The 25,217-nt window shown below is 35.1% G+C and overlaps 1 protein-coding gene across 2 annotated transcripts in view; it reads left to right on the top strand.

Moving 5' to 3' along the window:
- The window catches only part of LOC306876847 (histone deacetylase 4-like), a 220,599-nt gene extending 198,058 nt beyond the window's left edge, over positions 1–22,541 (top strand). For both annotated transcript variants that reach the window (XM_079428276.1, XM_079428277.1), the window contains 5 exons: positions 709–827; positions 2,767–2,900; positions 16,487–16,571; positions 16,915–17,056; positions 19,936–22,541. In XM_079428276.1, coding sequence (XP_079284402.1) covers positions 709–827; positions 2,767–2,900; positions 16,487–16,571; positions 16,915–17,056; positions 19,936–19,975 — 520 coding nt within the window. In that variant the 3' untranslated portion in view covers positions 19,976–22,541. The remainder of the gene's footprint in view (positions 1–708; positions 828–2,766; positions 2,901–16,486; positions 16,572–16,914; positions 17,057–19,935) is intronic.
- The last annotated feature ends 2,676 nt before the right edge of the window (positions 22,542–25,217 follow it).

Here is a 25,217-nt window from a genome sequence, read left to right as displayed (position 1 = left end):
ATCCAAAGAAAGTGTCAAAATGTTAAAACAATTTTTAATATTTTTTGCGTGAAAATTTTTTTTTTTAATTTTCGTATGAAATTGAGACACGAAGCAAGTAAAGAACAATCATGGTGTTGCTTGTGAATGTGCAATTTCCAAAGTCAAGCTGATTTTTTGTTGTAAATGAAGCAATGATTATTGGAATTAATTTTACAAGGAAATACCATTTTAGTCTTTGTACTTGAAAATTTCATGTTTAATTCAATGTTACTTGCCATTTCTTTGTAATTATTTATGACATTTACTTGCAACTTCTGAGAGTAAATTGTTTCAAAGTAAATCCTACACCATTTTTTAATTTGTTTAAAATGTCATTTCCATCACAGAATTATGTTAAACACAATTCGTAATGTGTGTTATGGCGGACACTGTGATGGGAATTGTCATTTTTCATAAAAATAACTGACAAAAATTCTCATGTGTTGCATGTATCCATTGTTATTAGAAAAAATAAACTAGTGAAAGGTTAGTTTTGAGAGGATTTATTTTCCACGTCCAGAGGGACAAAAGTACCCATAGTTGGAAAAACTACTTATAAATATCTCCACCCAAGTAAATAATAAAGGATCGGAAAAACTGATGGTGAAAACATTATGACAGAACTTTGATTTTTGGCTGAACTGTTCTTTCGGGAACTCACATGCTCATGTTTTTGTGTTTTTGAAGGACGGTGGTGATGCCGATTGCGAACGAGTTCGCTCCAGACGTGGTGCTGGTTTCTTCAGGCTTCGACGCTGTGGAGGGGCATCCACCACCTCTGGGAGGATACAAGCTCACGGCCAAATGTAAGTGCTCTGCGTTCCCCTGTTCTTAGGAAGATTCTCGTGGGATGAAGCGGTTGGGAGCTAAAAGATGAGTCACTGATGTGGAAGTCAGCCTTTGTCCCACTCCTCTCTCTCGCTCGTTTCTCATGTTTAAAAGCTTTCATTTCAGTCAAATTTATCATGTGCTAATACCACAAAAACAAGAGACCACACTCTTGTGTGCAAAGTCTAATCCCAGAAGGGAGGGATTGTACCAGTCATCCTTTCTCATACTTCCAGATCCCTGATGTTTTTCCTTCTTTGTTCCCATATGTGCGTAATATCAAGATGGCATTCCGGGCCTGTTTCTAAATCAAACATCTAATGATTATACAGCACTTGTTATTGGAGTCCAAAAGGCTGCTTTTATCCTGTTAGAGGATCGCAAGGCCGGCTCTTATAGATTACATCTCTTGGTGAAAGCTGTCCATATGACAGCGCTGGAAACACAAAGAAGAAACACTGTTCTTTCAAAACCTTTGCCCAGAGTCTAAAGAAAGACAAGTTGTCCGGTCTGAATTTGCACCATTCTTGCATCTAAAAGTAACTTTAAATCAGATTCAGTCTTCTGCTGATCTAAGAATGGCTCGATGATCTGTGGCAGCATTTGTTTTTCATTTATCTGCTTATCTTAAAGGAACAAGTCACCCATTAAATAATTCTGATTTTATTTAGTCACCCTCATGTCGTTCCAAACTTCTTGTTCTGTTTTTGTCTTGTTTAATATGACAGTTCATAATGACCAAATGTCATATGAGCTTTTAAAAGGACAAAAAAAAAAAAATAGGCTGTGTTATTTGTTTGCCATATTTTTGAAGTCATATGATAGCTATGTGTGAGAAACTGAATGAAATGCAGTTGTTATTCGCTGAATATGAGGCCTTAAGATAGGGCTATTATAGTTAACCAAAACTAAAACCATGAAAGAAAAAATATATTTTCGTACAATAAAATAATAATTAACTGAAATAAAAAATTTTTTTTTAATGTATTTCAGCTAGTTGCCAAGGCAACATTTTTCATTTTTATTTAGTTCTGAAGTACTGAAGTAACTAAGACTAAAAAAACTAAAACTATTAAATAAAAATGATAAAACACAACAAAATGACTAAAACTTTAACTAAAAAGAGAAAATTGAAAATAAAAAAATTCTAATCCTATTCAAAACATTTAATAAAAACTATAATAGTATATGTAAAAAAAAAATATATATTTTTTTTTTTCTTCACACAAATCTGTCTTATCACCACAAAGAGAATTGAAATATAGTACTTTTTTATGCCGATTTTTAGAGTAGACGTGGTCACCAATAAATGTTGTTGTGTGGAAAAGAGCTGCGTACGTCCTTTTGTGCATCCATACAAAATAACAGCATAAAGGTTTAAAAAGACACCAGGATGCATAAATAATTACACATTTTCCATGTTGGGAATACTGTTCCTTTCAGAGAGATGTGCACAAGCGCAGAACTATTCAGAGGAGCTGCAGTTCTGGTGCAATTAGTGTTGTATCAGTTTCTCAGTGGTTGAGCTGAGCTGGACGGTTCCTTTTCTTACGTGTTGAAGAATGTCTCATTCGTGCCAGTCAAGAATTAAAACCAAATAAAATCATCTAGAATGGCCTTGAATGTGAATCTCTGGGGAAGGGAGGTATAGTCGGATGCATATATTCAAACAAAGATCAAAAGATGCCTGCGGCCAAAATGCTAAGCCTCATTTATTAAAATTAAACCTGCCTCGTATTATACATTTAGGCCCAGTAAATCCAGAGTGCCGTCTTTTTAACAGAGAGAATGTGATGTAATGCTGTCTTATTTTCTCCCTCTCCCTCTCTCCATTTTTTCTTCATCTCTGGTTCCTTTGATCAAAGCTGAGCGAGCTCTATAACCCCCTCTTGTATTTCCTGTCTCCCCCTTTGGCAGGTTTTGGCTACCTGACCAAGCAGCTGATGGGACTGGCCGGCGGCCGGCTGGTGCTCGCGCTGGAGGGGGGTCACGACCTCACCGCCATTTGCGATGCCTCCGAAGCATGTGTTTCTGCTTTGCTTGGAAACGAGGTAAGAGCCGACTGGAGATCAGACAGGGAGGGTGACTGAGGGATGGACAGGGCTTTGAATGGAGGAAAAGATGAAGGGATTTTACAGAATGACAACATCCTCCAGTGTTCGACAATGTGGATTTTTTTCATTCAGATTTGACTTGCCCTGAAGCACTGAACATCGTTTGGATAGTCAGATAGTCTCAGTTATTAAATGATGCCATTTTATGCAACAGAAATTACTAAGTTAACCTGTCTACACTTTCCTTTCTTGTAAAAAAGTTTTATTTTAATTGTATTGTTTTTTTTTATTGTATTGTTATATTTTATAATTTATTAAAAAAATGCATAATAAAATCTCACACACATAATATAGTAATAAAAATTAGCAATAATTATTTTAAACCTGAACCTGTCTACACTTCAGTTTAAAAAATATATATATATAATAACTGTAAATTAAACATATATATAATTATATATATATATATATATATATCTAATTTTAAAAATTAATATATTTAACATTTATTTTATATTAGTGCTGTCAAACTATTAATCACAATTAATTGATTCCAAAATTAACATTTTTGTTTACATAATATATGTGTGTGTACTGTGTATATTTATTGTCTATATAAATGCACACATACAATAGATATTTTGATGTATATATTTATATTATGTATAAATATATTTAATATATAAACATAACACATTTTTCTTAAATATGTACGTGCATGTATGTGTATTTATAATAAATATACACAGTACACACATTATGCAAACAAATGTAAACGATTAATCGTTTGACAATACTACTTTAAAAATATATATAGAAAAGTGGAGTTTATTATTTTTATTTTTTTAAAGATTTTAGTTTTATTTTTTTAGATTTATTTTTATAAGTTAAATATTCAATGTTAAGCATTAATGCGCAATCTCCTTTGCAACAGTTGGTCTAAGCTAGACATAATTTTGAGTCAGGTGGACATCTTTTTACAGTGCCTCACATCATGAATTTTGTGTTTTTAAGGCAGTGTGCCAAGTTATAAATAGTTTAAGTTTTAGAAAAGAATCTCGAGCACCATTGCGTCTCGTCTAGCTGGCTTTGAGTGCAAGGAACATGTGTATGACACGCTCATTTTTTGTCCAGTAATTCTGCGTGCTAATTTAACAGTGACGATCCATCAGGTGAACTGAACCTCTGTCTCTCTGGCCCCGGGCCCTGTTTCGTCAAGCTCTGTCCTCTTTCCTCCCACCCAGCTTTTGTCTAGGGTGTCACAGACTAGATGTTTGTCAGGGTGTGTAGTTAACAACACTCCCTTTGTGCTGGCCAGCCACCAAGGTTCAGCTGACACGGTCATAATCCAGCCCGAGGATGGGAGGGAAATAATAGCAAACGCTTCACTGTCCGCACACACACAAACAAGACAAATGAAGCTGTAGGGCCTCATTTATCTGCTTGTCTCTGTGTCAGAGGAAGAATCCGTTCTTTTATGTTCCCATCTCTCATCTTCACTGCTATTCTTTCTATTCATCTTCTTTCATTCAGAGCCTTCCTTTCTGTTTCTAAATCAAATACGCTCTCATTTTGACTCTGCCTTGCTGTCTAAACAGCACACTAAATCTAAATGAACCTCATAAGTGAGTGTTTTGGAACAGTCTACATAGGCAGCAGCTTATTGCATCCATCCTCAAATGATTTCAGTAGAGCTTGACATTAGCTAAGATAAATGTGAAATGTAATGCTCACTAGGTTTTTGAATCTCCATCTCTGTACTTTCTTGGAGATTTTGAGTATACATACAGTATATTTACATTTAATAATATTAATGTTATTGTTATTATTAAGTACAGGAAGGTACTAGCTAAAATAATAACTAAACTCCACTTTGTATAAAAAAAAAAAAACTATATATGTAATCTATATATATATATATATATATATATATATATATATATATATATATTATTTTTTTTTTTTTTTTTTTTTTTTTTAGTTACTATAATTAATATTTTAGTGCTGATATTTTGGCAATTTTTTCAATGTATTTCCAAAATACATATATTTATATTATAATGCATTTACAAAAAATGCATTATAAGAATAGAAACATATTTCCTTGATCCTTGAAGTACAGTTTGTAATATTGGTATTTGAAAGTTAAAATATATTTTAAATGAAAAAATGTATTGCCTTAACCCACACTATTTTAAACATATTTTTAACAGATATTATTAGCAGATACTAATATTTTATATTATATATATAATATTTAAAGTTAAGCATGCTGAAGTGTAAATTATTATCTCCTGTCATACTTTTTTGTTTCACTAAAAACAGTTTTAATTTAGTTTCTAATGACCATTTTTTTCGTCTCTGGAACATTTATTTTTAGTTCTTCTGCTATGTAGTGATAGATTCCTCGATAGATTATGTGCTACTCAAAGAAATTATGATTAAAGTAAATAGAATTAGAAATTAGAGTACCGGAGATCCAAAGCAGGGACGGATTACAGGTCTGTAACAGGGACCTGCTGCAGCTCCATGTGTGAAGTGGCTTTTGTTTAGTTTTATACTTGTATTTAATATGGTTTCTTCACAAGAATTAATACAGTCCTCATGTTGACTTTCTAAAAATAGAGTGGTCAGTCATATTTAGATGATCTCTTTGACAGAATTACATTCCAAAACAGTTTTAAGTGAGGTGACAGGCCTTTAGTGTGCTCGTGAGAGTGACATTGTGGCACATTCTTACAGAGTTTACTTCAACTGAACAAGGAGAGGAGAACCTGTTGAAACCATCCACACAGACCCGGTGAGCCTCTAAAACAAAAGGCCTGTGTGGATCCCGACATTTACGCTTCTGCTTCGCTTTGCTGACCGCTGGGAGTTAGTGTGCAGAGCAGGACTCTTACGGTCAGATGAGAGGACAGGCCTTGCTCCTGCTGTTACTGAAGCTCTAGAGACGAGCCTGTAAATACATTCCTGGAACAGTAAAAGTGAACTGGCTCTTCTCCATTTCTGAGGATGAGAGGAAAATAAACAGGATAATTAGGTTGTGTCTTCTGCACCAGGAATTAGGCTTTTGATGATTAGTTCTGGCAGTAATTAACATATTTGGTATACTACAGTCATTTAAACTGTTATTAAAAAGTAATATTATAGCAATTTAAAGAATTGTTCTATTTAAATACATTTTATTTAAAAAAGTAATGCATTCCTGTGATACAAAGTAGTATTTTCAGCAAATATTATTCACAGAAAAAATAAGAGGTACTTTTTCGACAAAATTTTGTGCACTATTTTTATTTCTAATCCCTGCCCTACACAGTCAGCCAGACAAAAATACTTTAATTTATTTTTATTTATATTAACAAGTACTGATTAACTTTTTCACGACATTCTAATTTATTGAGATGCACCTGTATATTCATGATTAAAATTTTTATATTCAGACTTATATCTACATTTTCGCAATGTGACTTATTATTCAGATTTACTTATATATATTCTGATTTACTTCTATATATTCAGACTTATCCTGTCTGCGCGAACAGGGTGCGCAGAGGTATGCAAATACATACGTTGACAGGAAGGTAAGAAAGCCTATTAAAATGCTCGGACAAACATTTATTGGTCCTACACCTTCCACAGAATATATAAATACAGATAAATACATTTAGACCACTTAACGTAATGATTGCTATCAGGATGTGAAGAGACCGTCAACCAGAATAACAAAAAATGTTTCTTAAGGCAATCACCTATTGCACCTTTAAGTAAATGCAGTATCATAATTAAAGGAGGTACAGATTTAATTACCATTTTAATTCAGATGAGACAGAAACTAGTCTATACATTGTCAGCAGTTAATTTGGGGAGCTGTTGTGATTATAGCATAAACAAAATGGCATTCCCCACATGACCTCCTGTGATTTCTATTTATATTTTTATGAATGACTAATCGACTAGTAAAAATGAACAGCTAGTGTGACCCGTACATGTACTTGAGAAAGGAATCAACATTTTATTTTACCCACAAGGCACCGCATATCTCCACAGTGGTATGCTTGTCAGGAAATATCTGCACTAACTGAAGCGGAGCTGTTTGCTTTAGACGAGAAGCGCGTACTGGCAGCCTTAATGCAATAATCATAATCGGTTTACCTGCACCAGCATTGAGACTGTGAGTCTGCAGGCCTGCCTGGCGCTGCCTTCATCTGCAATTTGCCCCATGGGAAGCTTTGTTGTTATAGCAGGAAAAGGATAGAGGAGACAGAGACACTGAGCAAGCAAAACTGCTCAGTAAGGGCCCATTTCAGCTGCCTATCGAGTGCACTCCCAGGAGGGATGTTGAGAGGGGGCTCAGAGTATCTCACGCTCGCTCTCAGACGCTACCAGCAGCCCATCTGAAAGCAGTTAGTTTCACACCTCTCACAGATGGGGTCACTGACAGCAAGAGAGACAGAGACAGACTTAAAGTAATCAAAGGAAATTAGGAGCACAAAGTACAGAGGAAGCTTATGTCAGAAAGTCAGAGTCTGATTTCAGAGTGGAAGGACCGACTTTCCCATGAGCATTGGGCACTCAGAGCAGGTTATGCCACATTAGATGCTTCTGTCCTCACATGTCGTTTTAATATGTCTCATCTCGGCCTTTTCAGTCCAACTATTAAAATTGGAGGCTTTGTTTAGATATACATTTCTTTTAAAGTAATCCATGTTTTTTTGTGACATGAATTCAGGGGGTCATTTTTTATTTCATATTTAATATTTAATTTAATAAATATTAATATTTATTTTAAGTTGTACTTGTGTGTGTACATACAGCTTTTAAAATATATATTTATATGAATATAATTTATATTAAAAAAAATATATATATATCAATTATATTCATATAAAGATATATTTTTATATAATTATAAATTATATATTGTATGTAATAATAATTACAGTTATTAAACATAATGCAATATAATATTTAAATATTACAGAGTAGAATATTCCTGTTGTAATTTTTAATATTATTACAATTATTACAAATCAGAATTAGAATGAGCTTTATTGGCCAGATATGTTTACACATACGAGGAATATATAATCTTATAACAAAAATAATGAGTAATTGTATATTTTAAACAACAGAAATATTGAAATATTGCAATCTATAATATTTAAAGATTACATTGTTTATTATGTTTAAGAATTATTGTTTGTAGATTTAATAGCAAAATATAAACTTCAACTGTAACAGAGTAAAATATTTTGGCTATCATTTCTAAATAGTATTACAGTTATTATTTTTGTATATTATATTAATGATTATATTATTATAATTATAATGACAATATTATAAATACAATATAACTTTATATTTTTATATATAGTTAAAATATATTAATTTCTAATAAGATATATTTAAAAAATACTAATAATTGTATTATTGTTTTATAATAATTACAATTATAATACTTAAATATTTAATATTTAAAACTGTGAACAATGTGAACGTGTATATTCTAATCCATAATGTTTTATCATGTATCTTTATTATTTCTGTATAATCATACAAATACTCCCTCCTGTGCACACGTTGTTTTAATATGCAAGTTTTTTGGCTCGTCTAGGTCTTTTCTGGCCAACTATGAAAATCGGAGGCCTTATAGATACAGGTTTCTTGTAAAGTAATATGCATGTTTTTCGTGGCACCCATTCGGTTCAAGCACACGGTCACTTGATGACCCATGCAGGACGTCACAAATGCCCCGAGAAGCTCAGCTCAGGCCAGATAGATAATAAGAAACAAGAGCACGGACTGTAATCAGTATGGCAGGAAGCAGGTGTTTTATCATTGCATTCAAGCCCACATTGTAACAGAGGTGAAGTTCAGGGCAGTGAGTAGATGATGTGGATAGAGTCTGAGAGCCTTCGGGAGCGTGTTTGAACTAGAGACTCATGGGATAACAGGTGCTCCAACTACCTGAACCTCTACACGCCTGCTTTACCCATTCAGCCGTCGCTTACTTGAAACGTAAATCAAATGCCGAAGGGTGTTTTCACTCAGAGGTAAACTCGCTTTAAAAAAATTTCACATTAGACTTTTTTTTTTTTTTATTGTGTTCTGTAGTTTAAAAAAGAGAAAATGAATGAAAATTATATATATATATATATATATATATATATATATATATTTATTTATTTACTTTTTTGTTATATATATCCATATATAGATACAATACTTATAATGTTGTCACTTAAAGGGGCTCAGATCGCTTATTGACACATTTAAGCGAACCGCTGTCAAACCCCTGAAAGAACCTGTGAAAACACCCAGAGTCCCCTGCTGTCCATGGAGCGAGAGGTTTCACAGCGCCGCAGCCTCCTGCGTGACTGTGATCATTATATTGAGCGTTTAACTGCCTGGGCTGGAGTGTCAAATATACTTCCTCGTTTTTAAAGGCAGGTAAAGCACAGGAGGCGCTGTTATAATGAGGATTGTGTTTCCTTGGAAAATGAGTCAAATCTGCTGATCAGTTCCCTCGCTGTTTTCTGTGAGTAACCAAAGCTTTGACTGGTTAAATAGCTGGCGGATGATGCTTGGACTCTGATGTCATTCAGCTCTGAACCCATGAATCATTGATGGATGTGCATGAGCAGATGTTGTTCTCAAATTGTGCTCATTAGCAATTATATGATAAACAACATCCTAATAGGCTAATTGTTGCCAATCACCATGAGGTTTTTCTCTGTGTTTACCCAACAGCTACAGTAAACATGCTCGCTTTTACCTATGGGTTCTGGGGTTGATTTCTAGAATTTTCTGTTCTGTAAAGGAATGTTTGTTAAGTCAACTGCAATCATTTCATGCAAGGGTGCATTAGCATGAACTGTAATCAGCTCTGTTAGGGCTGGTCAATTATAGCCTTCTAGTAAAATAATGACTTTCAATAGGCTTTTAAAATTTCTGTAGACTTTTATAGTTCCCAAATCTTCTCTGCTTTCACTCATTTTACCATGTTGACGATATGCATGAGAACCAATGAGTTACTCCACCAACTTTCTTCTCTGGTATTGATCATGCAGATCTGAATGTAGGGATGGCAGTATTTCAGTTACCTATTTCTTTCATATTGCTCATGCAAAGCGGTATTTTTTTATTTAATAAAAATATTTTTTATTTGATAAAACTATTTATTCATGCATTTATTTTAAAAAATATATATAAAATATCTATTATATATATATATATATATATATATATATATATATATATATATATAAAGTTATTTGTATATTTAGCGTTTTAGTCTTGCAATAGCCATTTTATAAAATTTTAATACTTTATGTATATTTTTACAGAAAATTACAGAACAATGTTGATCTAAAAACATTTTTTTTTTAGTAAATCGTGTAACTTCATTTAGCAAAACTGTACAATCTGTTAAAATAAAACCTGTTCCATTATTCATCAGAAAAAATATATAAAACTTAAAGAAAATCTAGAAAATGTATTTTACTGCCAGTATCATAGGGCGCTATTTTTTCCTCATTTATAGATATAAGAATTCTTGTAATTATGCAAGGTTGACTACATTACAATATTTTCCTTTTCATATTGTTATATATATATATATATATATATAAAGCTGAAAGAAAGTACAGAATGTTGTTCTCTCTCTCTCATTTGTAAATTTCAGATAAACGAATACATATAAATAATGTGATTGTTATTTCAGTAGTTTTAGTTATTCTACTTATAAAGCGGGGCATTGCTCAAAAATTGGAGAGCCACTGCCTTAATGTATTGAAAACAATCAAACTTTGTTATTTTTTGCTTCTCTGCCATTCCACGTTCTTTCGGTAACCCTGTTTTGCATGAAGTTCCCAGTTTTCTTGGCTTCATCTGTGTTTGAAGGACGTGCCTCGTTCTCAAACAGTCAGAATTTATATTACTGCAGGCAGGTTGACAGAAACCATCCTAACAAAAGCTTTTCTTTTTCCTGGAGAATGTGAAGGTCCTCACACTCAGGCTGCAGGCGCGAGGAAAAATCAAATAAATCCCACTGTCATGGTGGATGCTGGCAACTGGCATGTGTTTCATACCTGCCAAGCAGCTTGGCGTGCGCTGACAAGACCTATTAAAGTTTATAGACGTGCGGCAGGGCCGTCCATCATGATGATGGACAGGTCGGGCCCCTCCCCCTCAGCCAGTGCCAGGGCAGCAGAGGGTCGTGGTCGCAGCGGGATTGGAGAGCCGAGAGGGGCCGGGCTGAAGTGGGAGGATTCCTGAGGGACGAGTGTGTTGACCCTCAGTCAAACTGCACAGCGGGAAAGTGTGAATGAATGACCAGCTGGCCTCACGCACGCAGACTTTTCACCCTTCCATATGGGACCACTGACTTCAAGTCATGTCGGAATGGTCGTATTTACGAGATGAACGTGACTGGAACTCGTACCGGTGGGAAACTCTGGATTTCCTTTAAGGCCAAACTGATTGGAATTAATCGCATCCAAAATAACGTTTTTTGTTTACATAATATATGAGTATGTACTGTGTATATTTATGTATATATGAATACAAACACATGCACGTATATATTTAAGAAAAATATGTTGTTTATATATTAATATACATGTAAATATTTTCTAAATATATACTGAATGTTCATTTATTTATATATACATAATAAATAAACACAGTACACATACATATATTATGTAAACAAAAACTTTTATTTGGGATGTGATTAATTATTTGACAGCACTAATATATACAGTGTACATATGTGCCTTCTATAAGTATTGGAACAGTAAAGACAAAATTGCTCTGTTTGCTGTGGAGTCAAGAAATCTGTAAATATGATTAAAAGATGAATATGAGACAAAACTACAGAATGTCACATTTTATTATTGGGTGATTCAACACATAGATGTTTTACCAGCTAAGAAGTTCAGCACTTTTAGTGTTTCATCCCTCTATCTGATGTGAGCATAAGTATTGGAACAGTTGCCTCACAGGTCTTTCTAAGTGATCAGCTGTGTCCCGTTGCATTAATTCTTCAGATATTAAATGCAGGGAATGTGTTGTATCAGTTATATCCATTACTTCTGTATTCTGAATCTTGCATTCGATGATGACACACACAAACCAGGATGAAGACGAGGGAGCTGACTTTGAGAGAAAAGCAAGCATTTTGGATGCTAAAAGAAAAGAGGAAGTCGATTTTATAAAAATAAAAATAAAAAGTTCATGTAGAAATCAAGAGTTTGGAAACCACCAGCAACATCAGCAGCCAACAATGACCTGATCAGCTGAGAAAAACAATAGCAGTTGATGACAGGCAAATCATAAAAGCTGTGAAAAAGAACCCTACAATACATGTCTGTAAAATCACCAACAACCTCCTGAAAGCTGGGGTGATGCTCTCACAATCTACTGTCCGCAGGAGACTTTGACACAGAATTGCAGAGGCTACAGCAAGATGCAAACCTCTGACCAACACCAAAAATAGAAAGGCAAGATCAGTTTGCAAAAGCCAGTAGAGTTTTGGAACATAGTTTTATGGACAGATGAGTCAAAGATGAACCTTTATCTAAGTGATGGGAAAACAAAAGTGTGGAGAAAAGGGGGAAGTGCAAATTATCCTAACCATACAGCCTCATCTGTAAAGCATAGTGGTGTCATGGCATGGGCATGCATGGCTGTCTCTGGAACAGGCCCTCTTAACTTCAATGATGACTTAAAGGGGTCATCGGATGCAAAATTCACTTCACAAGTTGTTTGAACATAAATGTTTGTTGGAAGTGTGTGTACACATCCACCCTATAATGATAAAAATCCACCCAGTGTTTTTTTTTTTTTTTAATCCCTGATTTAAAATCCCTTTTCTCAAATTCCTGTCAGAATGACGTAGTTCTGCACACGGGGGGTTAGGACGATTCTAAGGGCCCGATGATGGAGGGGGAAACGCAATTTCTACCAAGGGGAACGTTTCTGCCGAGGGGCACCCCCCCAGAATGCGATCTACCGAGGGGAATGTGGAACACGATCTGTACGGGGGGGAATCAATGTTGCAATGGCGCGATTGGTTTTCTAACGAGGGCAGCCTGCGATCGCTATTTCTATCGAGGGGAAAAACGGCACTAATTGTATTAACACGCGATTCAACGCAGTGCGCATTTTCTGTTTGACCCGTGGCCTAGCCCGTAGTTGGAGAAATGGAGATGTACAGTGTGGCCAACTTAGCGACTTTTTCCCCCCTCTTCAAAAAAGCACCTAGCGGCAAATCTTTAGGGTTTGCCCAAATCTTATTTAAACTTTGTTTCTGAGACTCGCTGGTACTGCCGTGCGAGGTCTTGCTGTCCCAGCGTGCGCACACACCCCTTTCTTTCTCTCTCTGTGCGTCTGATCTGTTCAGCGAGCGGCAGAGAGGAGCAGTGCTTTCAGTTTAACACAGATATTATATTGCTTCTCTAATTTTCCATGCAATTATAGCCGAAATCACAGCACAGCTATTTTCATTATCTTATGTATATTTGATTCTCAGGATTTTTGTGCAGATTAACATCTTGGAAAGGAGAGCTGGTAATGTAGCCTAGTCTTAATGGGTCGCGTTTCAGTCACTATTTCATATTCATTCCATTGTCTGACAACAGAAACAGTAAAATATACCAATAGCTGCATCAAAATACAGTATGTGGGCACAGAGAGGCAAACAAATGTAATAATAAATGTACATTTTGCATGTTCAGAAGAAGTGAGCTGCCCTGTCGTGCAAATAATGTTAACAGGTTTGTGTCAGTAAATTGCTCAGTGCAAAGAAAGAGAGGTAATGGGAAGCTGCTAGTTCTTTTTTCATGTGTCTAATAGACATGAACATGTTCTTTGAAAAACATCTATGACCTTTGAAACATGTCTAATCTTCATGTTGACTATGGTTTCAATAATAATAAACATACATTTGCATTAAGCATCCATATTTGTCCATGCCCATATTGATTAGAGTATTAAAAACTTGAAAAGTATTAATTTAAGGGACATTTAGAACAAAAAAAAATGTTTGATTAAGTTGCGATTAATCACGAGTTAACTAGAGTTAACAAAAAACAATTATCGATTGACAGCCCTAATATATATATATATATATATATATATATATATATATATATATATACTAAATACATAAAAAATCAGATTTATGATTTGCAAGCTTGTAAGTAGGAACTTCCCAAGGTGACTTGAAGACTTATTTACAGTTAGTGCTCCAACTCTGAGAACATTGCCAAGTTGTTTCCACAAAGTAAATGTCCATGAGACGTGACCCACCTCAAGACTGCTCTCTCAGAACAAACACTGTATTCAGGATGTGTTGCAGGAGAGCTGTTGGGTGAACACTATCTTCTCAGTGTTTATGGTGTATCCGTTTGATCTCACCCAAAGTTCAGTGTGTGGGGTGCCAGTGACTGAATAAGGCTCTTTCTTTCCAGTGTGAGAGTTTTCTGTGTGGCAGCCCTGAATCTTGGGCTACACTTTACTGCACTTGCTCTTGTTTCACAAGCTTCCTAATTTGTGTGTGTATGTAAATACACAACGTTTACACAACCATTCAAAGGTTTGGATTTAACATTTTGGAAGAAGTCTCTTATGCTCAACAAGGCTGCATTTATTTGATGAAAATATTGTGAAATAATATTAATTTAAAATAACTGTTTTTTATTCCTGTGATGCAAAGCTTAATTTTCAGCATCATGACTTCAGTGTCACAGGATCCTTCAGAAATCATTCTAATAAGCTGATTCGCTTCTGACGAAATATTATTATTATTATCAATGTTGCAAACAGCATATATGGTGCTTATTAATATTTTTGTGGAAGCCATGGTAAATTTTTTTAGGATTCTTAAATGAATAAAAAGTTAAAAAGAACAGCATTTATTTGAACTAGACATCTTCTGTAAAATTATAAATGTTTGCTGTTACTTTTGATCAATTTAATACATCCTCACTTAATAAAAATATTAATTTCTTTTTAAAAAAAACCTGATCTTACTTACCCAAAACTTTTAAACATTGTGTATGTACTACTTCAAAATATTTTTTAGTAAAATTAAAGTATATTATTTAATTTTAATAAACATTTTATACTATATATGTGTATGTATAAACAATTAAAATGTTTACAAATAAAATATTTTATGAAATGCATAATATTTTATCAAATATAAAATATGCATTGTGTGCTAGTATTTTAATACTAGGTTAATTGTTTTAGAAATGGCGAGGGGGTTTGATATGTCCAAGTGTCGTGCCACAGCAGGATTAAAGTCTCCGTCTCCTCAGACGGCCTTTCCCAATGCCTCCAGTCCTCCTGCCCTCATCCTATTTGTTTTAATTAAACCAAAGCTTACAGCTTAGCCAGGAGTAAAGAATGATCTCTCTTTCTTTCTCTACACTTGCTAATATTTCAAAATCACTCCACCCAGTTTTCATGCCTGTTTTTCTCTGTTCTTGTTCATGCAAACGGTTTATGAAGGATGAATGACAGGATGCATGGCCTTTTCCCCATCTTTAATGTTTGCATATGAAATGCTTGGCCGTAGATTTTCAGTTTTTTGCGTGGAGGTGAAAAAATGCAGCCGAGAGCCAAAGGGAAATGGAATCATTCCACATCAGGAATGCAGTGTCGCATGCTGGCTGTTTCCTCTGGGCCGTGGCCCCGCTGGTCCCTGAGCTGTCATGAGGGTTTGCTGGAGCATGAGGTTTCGTTGCCCATGCGCTGTGACAAAGCACAAAGCCCTGCATTGTTGCATATCTTTAAAGCACAGCATTCACACATCTGTGAGCCTCTGTTACACTGCAAACACAAGCTTGATATTAATGCATTTATTGCCAGGTTGCCATCGGAGGTCCCTGAAAACAATAACTCACAGGCTCTGCTTCCAGAAATAAATAGATAAATTACTGGAATGAATATTGTAATGTTTGGAATCACTTTCTTAAATGTTTACTCTTATGCTATATATATTCTGAGAGAAAAAGTCAGAATTGCAAGAAATAGATTCAGAATTGCTAGACAACCTCATAATTCAAGGGAAAAGTCAAAAATGCAAGATATAATACAGTATTCTCACTTGCTCCCGGTTTACGTTTCGCAAGTCCGAGTTTATATCTCAATTCTGACTTTTTTCTCAGAATCGCAGAGTTTGTCTCACAATTCTGCTTTTATTTTTCACCACAAAATTAAAAGTTAATTGTTTGTTGTTGTTTTTTAATCTCACAATCTTGTGACTTTTCTTGTCAGGATTATGAGTTGACAAATTAGCAAGTAAACTGCAATCGGATATGCTAGAAAAAAAGTCAAAATTGTAACAATTACAATTACTTCACAATTACTTTTATATATTTCTTTATCCGGTGGCAGAAAACAAGCTTCCATAATATGTGTATTTATATGTTGTTGCTGTTATTATTATTTATTAGTTTTTCAAATGTAAAACCATATATATGAGTATATATATACTATCCAAAATTATTTAGTATAGTCTTCATGCATCAAGGTTTAACCTGCTTTTTTTTTTTTTTTTATCTTCTTTTCAGTTGGACCCTCTTCCTGAAGACGTGCTACAACAGAGGCCGAACCCCAATGCCATTCACTCCATGGAGAAAGTTCTGGAAGTCCACAGTGAGTGCACACAAAGCTTCACAATATATTCATTCACCGATGGCCTGATACATATTGTACACAACTGCTGCAGCAATTATTGTAGTATAGTCTATTTTAGATAAACATACCCCTGAACAACCTGTAAAAATTGTGCTTGGCTGCTTACGTGTCAATTAGAGTCGTCTTCTTGAAGAAAGCAGTTTTTGGTGAGAATGTTCTGCAGTATAAAGCAGACTTTATGCTTTGTAGTCATAACTCTGGCATGCATGTGATGTCTTTACATGTTACGTGATGTCTTGCACTTGTAAATAAACTGCTTAGTCATGTTTAGGGCTGAGCTTTGACCCTGTTTTGTGATTAGGTAAATACTGGCGCTCGCTGCAAAGATCTGCCTCAACTCTAGGCTACTCACTGCTGGAGGCTCAGAGATGTGAAACTGAAGAGGCAGAGACGGTGACCGCCATGGCCTCCCTGTCTGTGGCCAACAAGCACATGGGAAAGAGGTGCAGTTATAGCTCTGTTTCTCAAATGGCACATTCCACAAATTTTGGGTCTCTTATTTTTTGTTGTGATAATTATCTGATGTGTTATACAGTATATGACTCTTATAAATATATATATAATATATATATATATATAATTTTTTTTTTTTTTATATATATATATATATATATATATGTATGTATGTATGTGTGTGTATATATATATATATATATATATATATATATATATATATATATATATATATATATATATATATATATATATGTATATTTATATATTCGGGAAGTCGTGGCCTAATGGTTAGAGAGTCGGACTCATAATCCAAAGGTTGCGGGTTCGAGTCTCGGGCCGGCAGGAATTGTAGGTGGGGGGAGTGAATGTCCAGCGCTCTCTCCACCCTCAATACCACGACTGAGGTGCCCTTGAGCAAGGCACCGAACCCCCAACTGCTCCCCGGCGCTGCAGCATAAATGGCTGCCCACTGCTCCGGGTGTATGTTCACGGTGTGTGTGTGTTCACTGCTGTGTGTGTGCACGTTGGATGGGTTAAATGCAGAGCACGAATTCCGAGTATGGGTCACCATACTTGGCCATATGTCACATCACTTTCAAAATTTTAATTCTATTATATATTTCTAGATATTTGTTATTTTTTATTTTTTTATTCTATTTATATATTTAATAATTTCATTTTAGTTTTCATTCATATTTTAAATGTTTTTATTTTATTTTTATTTTTTTTGTTTTTCTTATATAGGTCTACATAGTGTTTAATTATTTTTTATTACTGATTTGATATGAGTTATTTTAGTACATAAATTTAAACTGAAGTAAAAAGATGAAATGTTGCCTTCTAGCTGAAATAAGTTTTTAATATTTCCTTTTAGTTAACATTTTTTAGATTTCAAGTAATGGAGTTTTTGTTATGGTTTTAATTTCATTTTTAGTTAACTCTAATAATAACCCTGATATATTTGCTAATATATTATAATTTTACATGCAAATTAGAATTATATAAATATATATATATATTACAAAGAAAATAGCAAAATCGCAGCAGAAAATCTGTCAAAACCCATCAACATTTCTAAACGTGAATGAAAATAAATAAAAACAATTCATATAATATTTTGTTTTACTTCCAACATTTTGTTAAAGTGAAGCACCTCCTTTCATTCACAATTCATAAAATGAGTTTCAGACTGTATTTTGTACCTTATTCCTGGAAAGTTGCATATTTTTGCTCATAGCATGCCTCCTGAGTGTGTCTGTTTCTGTGACCCCGTGAGTATTTCTGGTTGTGTGAGGGGTGTGTGATGGGACAGCAGTGTTCTAGAGGTGCAGGACAGGTGTGTGCATGAGCAGTGATAAGCAGGCAGGACTCTCTGAATGTGTGGGGCAGACGTCCAGCAGCGTCAGGCTTCTGAGAGACACAGTCTGCCAGAGTCCTAATTGAAAACACTCAGGCAGCATTGAGCACAGATGCTTGAGGTTTCTAGACCTTCCTCACACACTCACACTCTTACACACATGTGTATTCATGTGCCCAGCACAGGTTCACACTCACATTATTTCCTGTTATTCCTATTTGGGACCAAGTGCAGAAAGTGTGTTGACACATATTATAAGTGTTGGTTTTCCAAGTTTAATATTCTGTGTTTTCTGGCTGGGCATTTGGCACACTGGTTATGGAGGGTCTCAAAAAAAAAGAGGGTTTTTGTGCCAGTTTCGGAGTCTCTCAAACACTCTAGTGCCACCAGAAAACATTTTAACTTATAATTTTTTTAACTTAATTATTTTTGTCTCTCTCTTGATCCTAAATTCCATTATTCTGGTGGTCCTCCTGATTTCCTCCAAAATTCTCAAATGGAACATTCAAATTATGTATAACTCTTTTTTTTTTTTACCATGAATTTGCATACTGTTTTTACTCATACAAATCTGTTTCAGGTCATATTCAGACTCAGATTTTAATGTCTTACACCTTACTTCAGAAAAACCTGCAAATTTGACACCAAACAGGAAGTACTGCATTAATTCTGAAATGAACATGTACAGTGACCCTAAACTTTGTACATATTGCCAATATAATGTTATTGGAATGCCATATAAATCCAATTGCTGTGCCTGTATAAAGTCAAAATGGGAAATCTGCGCTATTTGAATATAAAATTAATATATTAGCACCACATTACTGAAGGATCCCTAGTAAAGACGTTTTTAAATATATTTGTGTTTTTTATTGTTAACTAAAACTATTAAAATATTAATAACTTATATGAAACTAAGAATTGTATGTTGCCTTGGCAGCTAGCTGAAATAAAATAATAAGTTCAATTATTTAAAAAAGTACTAAAATTACTACAACTAAATTAAAAATAGAAATATTTAAAAATAATAATATTTATAAAAAAGATAAAAACACAACAAAATTGCTAAAAAATGTAACTAAAATTAAAACTAAGAATATCAAAATAAAAGCTAACTCAAAATATTAATAAATAATAAAATACTTTATAAATAATACTAAAATACATGAACATGGGGGTTCCCAGAGACAAGGAAATTTTGGAATTTTAAAATTGCCGTTTCCAGGTCTAGAAAAAAATATAAAAATTTTCATTGTACATGTCAACGTTATTATAGTTAACTAAAAAATAAAAAAAACCATAGAACAGAAACATTTCTGTTACTTAAATATAGTTTACGATACAAAATGATACAATGATACAAAAATAACACTGGTAATTTTGCTTATCTCTGAAATATTCAATTAGTGATTATATTCAAATTTATTTAAAAATAACAAATATCATGGAGTGAAAACTTTTGATGTGTTTTGCTCATGTGTGACAATGTTTGTGTGTGTCGCCCCACAGGACAGAGGAGGAGCCTATGGAAGAGGAACCTCCATTGTAGAAGGACCGATCGACTGCCTTGGTGACCCTCTCGGCTCAGAGCCTCTTCAAGGCCTCTGACGTCGCTCTACTCTCTCCATCCGTTTCATTTTTTGTCCCACAATGTGCGCGCTTTGAGCACGGGATCCGAAACGGCCTGAAGAAATCTCCGTGACACCCAGAGCGCGACAAACGTCTCAGCCGTGTTAGTCTGTCTCTGTCTGTGGCAGAACATCCGGGACTGTGTAACCTGGTCTGTCCGCAGGGACGCTTAACTTTTGAGCAGGACATAGACTCACGTTTAATTGTTAGATGTGAGAGCTGGTGCTTTCGACATGAACTTTTTCATTATTTTCCAGAGCCACTATATGACTGATTTCGGCCATTACGGCCTACGTTTTTTATTTGTCGTCTCTCTCTCATTTCGTTTGTCTATCTTTCTTTTATTCTTAAGAGAAAAAATTGACTCGTTCCATTCGCAATTCGAGTTACTGCTTCACGAGGGTGGACGATGTGTTCGGGAGAGCGATCGAAGGATCCTGGGAAGCCCGACGGAGAGTCGACAATGCGAGTTTGTGCCTTTTTCAAAAGATGGATCCAGAAGAACATTGCCTTAAACTAGTTACAGGAGGGAAGACGTTTCGCCGTCTCGGTATTTCTTGACACGTGACGGTCAAAGGCTGGCCTGAAGAATCGAGAAACCCTCAGCATGTTTACCAGGAACTCCCTGCAGATATCTTCATGTTTCACACGCATTATGACCCGTTTTCTGTTCCTTCATTTTTACTGTGCTTGTGTTGGACGTTACATGACTTTAAGTGTCACTGACAAACAAACTTTAAGGTAGTTGCCAGCTATCCAAGGGCAAAACGTTTCGATTAAATTCTCCAGCGCTTTAGAAGGCAAGCCAATGTAGCGACTCGTTTGAACTCTTAATGACCAAATACGCACCTCCTCCTTCTCCGAAAAGTTGACCAGCATGCAGCTTTCCATCTGCCAAGTTAAGAATTCCACCGTCGTAGTTTAACAGCGCCGACAAGCATGAGTTTGCTGCGAGCATATAGGATAGGACTGCGATGACCTCACGTCATACGATTTGTAGTTCGAGACAAACTTTCTATTTTTCCTTCTCTCGACATGTTGTACTTTTATATAGCTATGAATGTCTAGTATTCCGGTTACTTTACAGTTAATCAAAGGGCACTAGCGTATCACTACTATTATTCTACTCAGCAGACGGTCAGTTTTATTGACACCTTCGAAACAAGCGGAAAAGGGCTGGTTACCGATTTTAAATGTACCACTGAGCCTTCAAATGTGCCACCTGGTGAGATTTAGCGCTGGTTTCCTGCCGACAGGCCTGAGCGAGGAGGGTTATGGGCCTTTCGCTAGGGGCGGGTGCTACCGAACATGTGCCCGTCACATGACACAATCCAAGAAGTAGCGGGACCACCAGCTTCCACTCCGGAAACAATCATAAAACGCCTCTGAGATGACTGTGATACTCAGACAATCTGCATGGGACATTGACGTAGTTTCGGAGCCGCGGCGGCGCTTCGAAGCGGCACATCGAACTGTATATATACGCAATTATGCATGCTGACAGTAGATCATTTGGCTTGACTTTGATTGTACATTGAACTTTTCGATTCTGGACTGATGAAGAGGTGATAATTTGTTTGACAGCCCCTGACTCGTGTTTAGCCTCTCGGCAACTACCTTTGGCATTCTTTGTTCAATATGAGACGCGTTAAGGTGGGAGATTTGACTCACCGTTGCCATGGTTCCTCGACTTAATTTTTATATATGCCTGTCACGTATGACTACTCCACTTTGGGTTTGTGCTCGTTATTTTCTTGTTCGTTTTACTTGCTCGTTTGTCCTGTGTTTTTGTTTTTTTGTACTTTTTGGATTATTTACTTGTTCATTTGTCAGTCTTTATGTAGTTGACAATGTGTTTTACATGCTTACGTCTTTAGTTTCTTGTTTTAGAGAGTAACAAGCCTTTTTTAATTTGTTTTATCTTGTTTTTTTGTATGCGGTGGGAGGGAGATGCTTTTACTTTGTATACTGATTCTGACAATTGTGTATTTACTACGTTCTGTTCATAGTAGATTTATATTACAAAGATCTATAGATATATTATATATTATAAAGATTGCAGACTCGAATAAGAGAACTAGTATTGCAAAATGATATATTTCAGTACGTGGATTGGCTTCAACTGTCGCTGGTTCCACTGAAGGCACTGTTTATTGGTTTCATGCATTCGCAGTAGCATTACTCTGGCACCGTAAATTCTTGATCAAACCGATCTTCGTGGTTCCAGGCTTCAGTTTGCTCTTTAAACTCTAAAACAAAAATATTATGGACTGACACTGTACATTTCCATTGGTAAAAGTCCATTTGGATAGACCAGTTAGAGTAGATGCTGACATCACAGTGATCCTTCTGTGGGGTACATCCAAGATGGATTTTAGTTATTTTAGCAAATTTTTAAATAGATTTGAATTACTTTAGCCTGTCAACTACATGTCCCCGTTGTATTTCACCCTGAAAAAAGACATAAGAAATTGCATTTTGCATTTAAAAAAAAAAAAAAAAAAAGAGGCCAACAAAGCAAAACAAGCTCAACCAATGATGTGAATTTGGGGGTGTGGCTGTCTGTTCGACCAATGGCAGACATGGGAGTTTCCAAAATAAGTATTTGAAAATAATCATTATTTGGAGGTGCAGAAATTATACACACTTAAAAAAACAATTATCGCTCGGAAATTGCTAGTAAATTTCACAAAAAAAATGACAAAGGAACGAGTAACACGTTAAATGGAATTTTGAAGTTGAAAAAATAAAATTGTTTTGCTTGTAAAACATGCTTTAAATATGAAATAATAAAATTATTTAAATTTAAAAATGTTTATGTTTATGAAAATTAACAAAAAACTGAAAAGTAAAACATATGTTTAAATTATGGCGGGGGAAAATGTGCTTAATTATCATGAAAATAATTTCATAATGCAAGAAATCCCTAAAACAGGCTTCAGTTTCTTTATGCAGTATACAATTTCTTATTTACCTCCTTTTGATTTTGGGGTGAAATGCAACCTGAACATGATTTTGTGAAATTGTTAGGGTTTAATTTTGCGGTAACAATATCAGCAATCGTTCTCTGGGTTTTTTCATCCTGTTACTCTTATCAAGCATGATCTATTTTGGGCATTTTTGCAGTGTCATATCCAGACCAAACCCATCAAATCTCATCTGAATTACTTTCAAGAATGAAGTGCGAAGGATGACACTGATTTGAAAGTGTCCCGGAAATGTAAAGCGACATTCCCAAAGAGTCTCATAACAGTAATACTCAAACGGACCATCACTACAAACCGCTCTGCAATAATACTAACGGCAGCCTATCAATACAGTCTTGTCAAAAGGGACACTTCTATCCGGTTCTATCTTGTTTTGTATAAAAAAAATATATATATATTAAAAAAAACTGCATTCCATTTGTTTTTACGATTTTTTTTTTTTTTTTTTTTTTTTACTTTCTTGTCATTCCTGCTAATTTGCCATGAGGTCTGGCCTGAGCTGTTGTTTATTTGCAGGCCAGGGTGAAGTTTCTTTCATTCTCTTTCCTTCACAGCTGTAGATTTCTGCATGGTTTGTGCGTCAGCATGCCTGTCTGTCCTTGTAACATATTTGCACAAAGGAGGAACACGGGAGGGTTGAGGCTTTGGAGAACGCATGGGATGGAAGCTCTTCTTTCCTCCTCTGTCTCTGGTCAGTACACAGACGGATTGATGCTCTTGGTGTCCGACGGATGTGCTTTTTACTTGTTTAAAAGTGGAATGAAAGAAAAATGACTTTTGAATATTTTACAACAACAAGAAAGTTATCTAGCACTTGTGACATACAGACTATAGACTTTATTGTATTTATGAGCATTGTTTTAGGTGAACTACACACTATGCCATATGTTAGACTGTCTGTGAGACTTCTTTTGCTTTCGTTTCTTTTCTCGTTTTTCTACTCTTCCTCGGGACGTATTTTTGGGCCTGGAGGAAGACTAGGAAAAGATTAGGGTCGTTCCTTTAGAAACATCTGGAATCATCAAAGGGCTTTTTCCAGATGCTTGTCAGATATATCTTCAGTTTGTCCAAAAGGAAGAAAACAAACACTTATCAGCCAGTAATACCTGTGACCACTGTGGCTCGAGAACAGTTCTAGGTTTACAAAATGTAAGAAATGCATATTATTTTTGTCACTTTGTTTTTCCATTGTTACAATAGAACTTTTCTTGGGACCTTTGCTCTAACGTTTGTCTTTGACATCAACTATAAAGTTCCTTGTTTTTGAATACCACAATGTCTTGTTATTATTTCTGAGCACATTCTTTCACTGAATGGATTTGCATAATGCAATCAGGAAACGGGGCTCCAATAATAACAGTAAAATCATTTTAGTGATGCCATATTTTCTATTTAGATCACTTACTTAGGTGAGGTCATTTTTCTGCTCTCATATGACATCATACTTTTATATTAGATTTATTGTACGCTGTCATAACTTGTGCATGTGCTCTTTCTACGAAAACCAGAAAAAGTTGGAGGTGATGGACCAGGGCTTGCATAACTACTACAACTTTACCTGCAATCTTTAGTTTATATATATATATATATAATATATAATATACCTTCTTAAATACGAGCAGACATCAAAGTAATATTCTGAAAATAACAATTATTAGTAATCGTTATTGCTGATTTGAAAGCTAAGATACTGCATTACCTAAATGATAGTTGTTTGAATATTTGTGGGTTAGTTCTTTTATTTATAATGATAATTTTTATTATATTATTATTAACTAAATCATATATAGCATATGCATACTGATAAGCATGTAGAGATATCTGCATTCACAAAGTCATTCGTAGTGTTTGTCTAAATATTTGTCTAATTTCATCATTCTTTGAAGACATTACTAGAGATTTCCACTAAAAATCTGCACAGCACATGTGAAAAATGTCTACAGGGAAATCAATGCTGCAGTGTACAGAATGCTCCTGTAGTTTATCCTCAGCATTAAATGCTTTTAAATCAAAAGAACAGGAATCAGAATATCTGCCGTTGTTAAAACACAATCATTTCAGTAGGAAGTCAGGGTCCGTGTTAATGTGACCGCTGTAGGAGTTCCTGTCACATTGTGAAGGGGCTAATGGTCTTTGTGGTGGTGAACGCTGAGCTTTTTTCATAATTTTACACTG

Source organism: Barbus barbus (assembly GCF_936440315.1).
Source record: "Barbus barbus genome assembly, chromosome: 11".
NCBI classification, from domain to species: domain Eukaryota; kingdom Metazoa; phylum Chordata; class Actinopteri; order Cypriniformes; family Cyprinidae; genus Barbus; species Barbus barbus.
The sequence above is the reverse complement of the archived record's forward strand: the minus strand, read 5'-3'. Positions and strand labels throughout refer to the sequence as shown.